Consider the following 8,619-nt stretch of genomic DNA (forward strand, 5'->3'; position numbering starts at 1 on the left):
TGGATGCAAGTACATCCCTCCTTAAATATGGGGATGATTATTCCAGGTGTGCTCTCACCAAAGCCCTATAAAATTGTAATAAAACTTCTTTATTGTTATACTCCAATCCCCTTGCAATAGAGACCAATGTGCTATTTGCCTTTCTTATTACTTACTACACATGCGTGTTCTATGTTCTTTACAAAATACACCCAAGTCTGATGTCAACATTAAGAATTACATATCTTTTAAGGAATATTCTGCTTTTCTGTTTTTCCTACCAGACCAAATAACCCCACACTTTTCCTAATTTTACAGTATCTGCCACCTTGTTGCCCACTCACTTTAGCTATCTGTATCTCTTTGCAGACTCTTTGCATTCTCCTCACAGCTCACATTCCCACCTTGCTTTGTATTCATCATTGGATACATTATTCTCAGAGTCTTTATCTAAGTTATCAATATAGATTGTAAATAACTGAACTTCCAGGACTGATCCTCGTGTTGCTCCACTCGTTACAGCTTGCCAACTTGAAAATGTCCTAATTATCCCTATTCTCTGCTGCCTGTTAATCAATCCTCTAGCCATGCTAATATATTACCCTCAACTGCATAAGCCCTTTTCTTAGCTTTTTGTACAGTACCTTATCTTTTGGAAAGTTACATAAACTAATTCACTTTATCTACCCTACTAGTTACATCTTGAAAACTAATAAATTCAAAGAACAATTTTGATTATATCTGATAGTACAATGATTTTCTAAATGAATTGGGAGACTTCCTGAATAATAGATTGCAATCTTTTTTCAAAAGCTGTCCAGTGGCTGCATATTCTCTGGGCTTCCAACACCATTGACATGCCCATGAAGCTGCAATTCTACATGTCCATAATAGTACCAACTGCAATCTATGCAGGCATGGAAGAGAGCAGCAAAGATGGCACAAAAGTTGGACATCTTTCACTCGCATTGCCAAAGTTAGATTTGATGAATCACATGGAGAGGCAACATCACCAGTGAAGAAATGCTACAGCCAACTGGTCAGAAACACCTACAGGACATTGTGTCAAAGATGATGGAGGAGACATAGTCCACCTCCCAGAAATGTCCTGATCCTTCTGCACTGATGCTATAGTTAAGAAAACCCACTAATGCCTCTACTTTCTCAGGAGGCAAAGGAAATTCAGCATGTCACCTACAATTCTCACCAATTCTTATACATGCACCATGGAAAGCTTCCTTTCTGGATATATCACAGCTTGGTATAGCTCCTGCTCTGTTCAAGACTGCAATAAACTACAAAGGGTCATGAACCAAAAGAGAAAACACTGGAAAATCTCAGCAGGTCTGGCAGCATTTGTAAGGAGAGAAGAACTGATGTTTTGAGTCCAGATGACCTTTTGTCAAAGGTAAAAAGCATAGAAAGTGGGAGATATTTATACTGCAGGGTGAGAGAATGAAAGATGAGTCATAGCCATAGAAATCAGGGGAAAAGACTGCTAACAGCTGTCCACAGAGAGAATAAAGGATGTGAATGGCCAAAACAGCAGAGAAGGTATAAGTTGTGATAGATGGTGTGGGTGTGTGGGGTTGGTGGAGAGAGAGAGAGAGAGAATGGGACAGAGGTAGAATGTAGAAAAGGGGAAGTGGAAGAGAAAAGTTAAGGGAAGGGGGATAAAGTAGAGGGAAAGAGTGGGGGGGGGGGGGGCAAGAAAAATGAAGAAAGACAATAAAGAAATAAAAAGTAGAGAACCACAAAAAAAACTAAACAAAATACAACGAAACCAAAGGGGAGCAAGGTGAAGTAGAGCAAGTCATCTGAAGTCGTTGAATTCAATGTTGAGACTGAAAGGCTGGAAAGTGCCTAGCTGGAAGATGAGATGCTGTTCCTCCAGTTTGCGTTGAGCTTCACTGGAACATTGCAGCAAGCCAAGGACAGATATGTAGGGCAATGGAGCAAGACTGTGTGTTAAAATGGCAAGCAACTGGAAGGTCAGGGTCTTGATTGCGCACAGCGTGAAGGTGCTCAGCAAAGCGATCACTCCAATACAGAGGAGACCACACCAGGAGCAGCAAATGCAATACACCAAATTGAAAGAGGTGCAAGGGAAACGCTGCTTAACTGGAATGAATGTTTTGGACCTTGGATGGAAAGCATAGAAGGGGTAAAGGGACAGGTATTACACCTTCTACGATTGCATGGGAAGATGCCATGAGTGACGGGAGAGGTGTTGGGTATAGCAGAGGAGTGAACTAGGTTATCCCGGCAGGAATGGTCTCTGCAGAATGCTGACAGAGAGCGAAGGGAAGATGTGTTTGGAGTTGGCAAAAATGGTGGAGGATTATGCTTTGCATGCAGAGACTGGTGGGGTGAAATGTGAGAACAAGAGGGACTCTATGCTTGTTCTGGGAGGGAGGGGCTGAGGGTTGTGGTGCAGGAGATGGACTTGCACGCTGTTGAGGGCCCCATCGACAACCGTAGATGAGAATCCACATTTGAGGAAAAAGGAGCACACATTAGAAGCACAACTTTGGAAAGTGGCATCATCGGAACAAATGCAATTGAGGTGAAAGAGCTGAGAGAAAGGGTGGAATCCTTACAGGACATGGGGTGTGAAGAGCTGTAGTTCCCCCCTATCCACCATTTCACTGCTTTCCATTTCTCTTAGCGTTGGACAAGGTATTTACCAACACTTGCTTCCATAGCCACATTTCCTTCCTCAGTGGCCGTCTTCGTCTACAACTTACCACACATGGATTTCAACTCAATTTCCACCCCACATCTAACCTCCAGGATTACACATACCTCCAGAATATACAACTTTCTTCTAACTGCTGTTCTCACCGAAACCTGAAAGCCACACTCAGTTCCATGCGCCATTACATGAAGACACTCGATATCTCTTACTCTCTTTCAAAGCTGTCATAAGAACATAAGAAATAGGAGCAGGAGTAGGCCATCTAGCCCTTCGAGCCTGCCCCACCATTCAGTAAGATCATGGCTGATCTGTCGTGGCTCAGTTCCACATTCCCGCCCTCTCCCCATAACCCTTAATCCCCTCTCTTATCAAAAACCCATCAACCCGCATCTTAAAAATATTTAGCGAGGTAGCCTCCACCACTTCAACGGGCAGAGAATTCCAGAGATTCACCACCCTTTGAGTGAAGAAGTTCCTCCTCAACTCCGTTCTAAACCGCCCCCCCCCCCCGCTTTATCTTGAGGCTGTGCCCCCTAGTCCTACTATCCTTTCTGAGCGGGAAGAGTCTCTCCACCTCTATCCTATCCATCCCATTCATCATCTTATACATCTCAATGAGATCTCCCCTCATTCTTCTAAACTCTCCCTGTCCCTAGTTTCATCTCATCCTCCACATCATTTGACATCTTAAAAAAACCTTTCCTGTTTCTTGCAGATGTAAAGGAATGCAAGCTTCAACAACTTATCAACACACTGCCCATGCCAAGCCCTCCACCAGTCCAAATCCCTCAAAGTCCATCTCTTCAAGCCCCAGCCCTTGCTGTTGCTTCACCATACCCTCCGACCTTCCCCTCTCTGAGGCTGAGCATGCTGCTCTCAGCAAAGAACTCAACTTTGTATCCTTACAGCCCCACCTCAATAAATTGCAGGCTCGACATGATGTTGAAATCTTCTTCCGTCACCTTCGTTTCCATGCCACTTGTTTGGGCAAGAATCCTCCCCCAACCCCCCCCCTTCCACAGATCCTTTCATGTGCCTCCAACATTCTGCCTCCAATTGGACACCCCAATGGGACAATTACCTGCCCTCAATCTCTTTATTGGGAATTGTCGTCAGGACATTGACCATCTCAATTTTTCTGCCCTCCTCACCCATTCCTTCCAAACTTTCCGCTTTTCACTCCCTCAGGTCCAATCCTGACTGTCATCAAACCTGCCAAGGTTTGTCGTCTGGCATACTGACCTCTACCTTGCAGAGGCTGAGCGTCAACTCTCAGACACTTCCCCCTACTCCTATTGGACCATGACCACACCTTTGAACATCAAGCCATTATCTCTAACACCATCACCAATCTCATTTCCTCTGGATGACTTCCCCCCGTAGCTTCTAACCTCATAGTCTCCCAATCACGGACAGCCCTCTTCTACCCACTTCCCAAAATCCACAAAAAGGACTGTCCTGGTAGACTCAGTGTCAGCATGCTCCTGCCCCACTGAACTTATTTCCTCTTACCTTAACTCCATCTTCACTTCCCTGGTCCATTCCCTCCCCACCCACATCCGAGATTCCTCTGATGCCCTGTATCATATTGACAGCTTCCAGTTCGCAGGCCTTAACCACCTATTTACTATGGATATGCAGTCTGTCTACATCCCCATCCCACACCATGATAGCCTGAGAGCTCTTTGCTTCTTTCTTGGAGGCCTGAACAATTCCCATCCACCACCACTCTCCTCCACCTGGCTGAACTTGTTCTCTCTCTCAACAACTTCTCCTTTTAATCCTCCCACTTTTTCCAGATCAAAGGTGTAGCAACAGGTATCTGCATGGTTCCTAGCTATGCTTGTTTTTTAATGGGGCATTGGGAACATTCCTTGTTCCAGGCCTACTCAGGTCCTCTCCCACAACTTCTTTACCGGTACATCGATGACTATTTCGGTGCCGCTTCATGCTCTCGTCCAGACCTTGAAAAATTCATCAACTTCACTTCCAGCTTCCACCCTTCCATTGCCTTCATGTAGTCCATCTCAGACATATCCCTTCCCTTCCTTGTCCTTTCTGTCTCCATTTCCAGCAATAGACTACCTATCAATATCCATTACAAGCCCACTGACTCCCACAGCTATCTGGACTACTGCGCTTCAAACCCTACATCTTGTAAGTACTCCATCCCATTCTCTCAGCTCTTTCATCTCTGTCCCATTTGTTCCGATGATGCCACTTTCCAAAGTGGTGCTTCTAACATGTGCTCCTTTTTCCTCAAGCGTGGATTCCCATCTACAGTTGTCAACAGGACCCTCAACAGCGTGCAGTCCATCTTGCATGCCATGACCCTCACCCCCTTCCCTTCCTCCAGAACAAGGTAGAGTCCCTCTTGTTCTCACATTTCATCCCACCAGTCTCCATATGCAAAGCATAATTCTCCACCATTTTCACTAACTCCAGCATGATGCCAAACATATTTTCCTTTCACTACCTCTGTCAGCATTCCGCAGAGACTGTTTCTCCCAGGATAACCTAATCCACTCTTCCACTATACCTACACCTCTCCCGTCACTCATGGCAATCTCCCATGCAATCTCAGAAGGTGAAACACCTGTCCCTTTATCTCTTCTATACTTACTAACCAAAGTCCAAAACATTCATTCAACATTAAGCAGCAGTTCACTTGCACCTCCTTGCATTTGCTGCTCCCAATGTGTTCTCCTCCATATCGAAGAGATCAAGCATAGACCGCGTGATCGTTTTCCTCAACACATTCGCTCTGAACACAATCAGGACCCTGACTTTTCTGTTGCTTGTCATTTTAACACACGATCTTGCTCCCATGCCCACATCTGTCCTTGGCTTGCTGCAATGTTCCAGTGAAGCTCAACGCAAACTGCAGGAACAGCATCTCATCTTCCCGCTAGGCATTTTCCAGCCTTCCAGTCTCAACAGCGAATTCAACAACTTTAGATGATTTGCTCTACCCCATCTCAACCCCTTTGTTTTCATTCTACTTTTTTTTGTGGTTCTCTGCTTTTTATTTCTTTTTTGTCTTTCTTCATTTTTCTAGCCCCCCCCCCACCTCTTCCCCCCTTCCCTTATATTTTCTCCCTCAACTTCCCTTTTTCTACACTCTACCTCTGTCCCATTCCCCCCCCCACCCCTTCCCCAGCATCTTCATGTGTCACAGCTTATAGCTTTTGTTGTTTGGCCATTCACACCCTTTATTCTCTCTGTGGACAGTCTATTAGCAGTCTTTTCCCTTGATTTCTATGGCTGTGACATCTTTCACTCTCTCACCCTGCAATATAAATATATCCCACTTTCTGTGCCTTTTAGCTTTGACAAAGGGTCAGGACGTTCAGGATACAAAACAGAACTATGAAACTATAATGGGACTTGGCTCCCATCCTTCCAAACGACAATACCACACATAACCATGTCAGCGTTGTTGCAACAAGTGAAACTATGAAACCCGGAACACTGAGCTCACTATCATTGCCATCCAATCTCAAACATCTGGAGCATCCGGGTGCGAGATGGACACCGAGGACAGTGTAAACACACAAAGTCTGAGTGCTCATTTGCCCTCTAACCTCTCCACACAACCCTCCCTGAACCTCCTCCAATTCCTAAACCAAAAGCTTGACCTCGCTGTGCTGGGCTCAGCAAACAGAGCCAGGGCCCTGTTCCACTGGGTATGACACTGAGCCTGTCAGCTCCAGCTAACAGCGCTGAACGCCTGGGATGAGCAGGCCTTGCCCAGATAGGACGGCTAGCAGGGATCGGCGCTGTGGGAGGAGGGTACTTATTTCTCACCTGCTCCACCTTCTTGGGCCCCTTGACCAGCTCATGCCGCTTGGGAATGGTGCCTCCATCACAGCCCATAGCGACGGCGACACTGAGCCTCAACCGCCAAACAACCAACTGCGCATGCTCTGCCAGAGACCCCGCCTCCTTACACTGACCCCGCCCCCTCTCACTGACCTTGCTCCCCATAAACCCCGCCCCCACACAGTCCCCGCCTCCGCGCAAACCCCGCTCCCCCACCTCGCAGGCTCCTCCCCCTCCTGCAAAGCTCATCTATCTCTTCCTTTAATCTGTTGAGGCAGTGAGTTCCACAGATTCACAACCGCTTGAGAAAAGTAGTTTCACCTCATCTCAGCTTTGAACCAACCTCCTCTCATTCTATATCGACAACCTCTAGTTCTGGGCTGATCCACAAGGGGGAACATGCATTCAATGTACAATCTCCTTTAGCAATTCATATACCAGATTCTCTAGTGAGTATAAGCCCAAACTGTTTAATTCATCCCCAGAATCATTCTGGTGAACCTCCCCTGAACTTCCTCCAATGCCACCACTTCCTTCTTCAAATAAGGAGACCAAAATTGATCACAATGCTCCAGGTGTAGTCTCACCAATGCCTTATACAATTGTAACAACACTACTCTATTTTAAAAATTTAGTCCTTTAGCAATAAATGGCAAGATTGCATTTTCCTATTACACTTTCTTATTACCTACATACTGACTTTCCGTGATTCATGCATAAGGACACCCAGATACCGCTGCACTGACACACTTTGAATCTGCTTTCTATTTACATAATAATTTGCTTTTTTTCCAGCCACAGAATATAATCTGTTTATCCCTATGCCAACTGGCATGTGGCTCAGGTAACAATTTAAATATCCTGGCATCAGGAATTGAACTTCCACATCAGGGGGAAGGATCCAGTTATGTAGTAAACATGTAGAACCTCAAATATGTTTTACGCGGCATTATTGAAACAAATAGGCTTCTGAGGGGGTTTGACTGGGCAGGTGCTCAGTGGATGTTTCCTCTCATGATGGAATCTAGAACTAGGGAACACAGTTTAAACATAAGTTAAGATGAGGATGAAGAGGAATTTCTTCACTCATACAGTGTCATTAGTATTTGGAATTATCTTCCACAGAAAGTAGTGGAGGTGGAGCCTGGGTCATTCAATATATTCAAAGCTGACCGACGCCCCTATGTTCTCAGGAGGCAAAGGAAACTTGGCATGTCAGTTATGATTCACACCAATTTTTACAGATGCAAAATAGAAAGCATCCTTTCTGGATGTATCATAAATTGGTACGGCTGCTGCTCTGCCCAAAACCACAGGGAAACTCAAATGGTTGTGAACGTAGCCCACTCAAAGCAACCTCCTCATCTATTGACACTATCTACACTTCCCACTGACTCGAAAAGCAGCCAGCATAATCAAGGACCCCATGCACCCCGGACATAGTCTCTTTCACTTTCTTCTGTCAGGAAAAAGGATACAAAAGTCTGAAGTCACGTACCAAAAAACTCAAAAGCAGCTTCTTCCCTGTTGCCATCAGACTTCTGGATGGACCAACCCTAATTTACCCTAAATTAAGTTGATCTTTCTCTGCTACCCTAGCTATGACTGTAACACTCTATTCTGCACTCTCTCCTTTCCTTCTCCTCTACATATGCTATGACTGGTATGCTTTGTCTGTATAGTGTGCAAGAAACAACACTTTTCACTGTATGTTAATACATGTGACCATAGTAAATCAAATCAATCAGCTGAGTTAGACAATTTTTTGATTGATAAAGGAGTCAGGAATTATGGGGACAGGTGCAAATGTAGAGTTAAAAGCTACGATCAGCTCAGCCATAATCTTATTGAATGGCGGAGGAAGCTCAACGGGAAGGATGTCCTTCTCCAGCCCTTATTCCGTAAGATCGTTTGATCTTCTTCCATCACCTATCACTGCCACATTCCTTTATCCTCCAACCCAAATAGACTCCTGCACCATGGTCACATGGTCAATTTTCCCATCCATCCTGCAGTCATTATTCTTATTAAGACAGACAGTAAGTACCTTATGGTCAAATTCAAAAGCTGAAGCCCCTCCGTCAGAGAATTCTGCATTCCCACACCTATCTTGACTCACA

At 45.1% G+C, this 8,619-nt stretch overlaps 1 protein-coding gene across 1 annotated transcript in view; it reads right to left on the reverse strand.

The window, feature by feature from the left end:
• Positions 1–6,612, reverse strand: part of rtf2 (replication termination factor 2) — a 187,693-nt gene extending 181,081 nt beyond the window's left edge. Inside the window, exon 1 of the mRNA XM_080205137.1 lies at positions 6,485–6,612. Within this exon, the coding sequence (XP_080061263.1) occupies positions 6,485–6,553 (69 nt within the window). The 5' untranslated portion in view covers positions 6,554–6,612. The remainder of the gene's footprint in view (positions 1–6,484) is intronic.
• Positions 6,613–8,619: the final 2,007 nt, after the last annotated feature.

This window comes from Carcharhinus amblyrhynchos, chromosome 16 (assembly GCF_965287045.1).
Source record: "Carcharhinus amblyrhynchos chromosome 16, sCarAmb.v2.hapA, whole genome shotgun sequence".
In the NCBI taxonomy this organism is placed as follows: domain Eukaryota; kingdom Metazoa; phylum Chordata; class Chondrichthyes; order Carcharhiniformes; family Carcharhinidae; genus Carcharhinus; species Carcharhinus amblyrhynchos.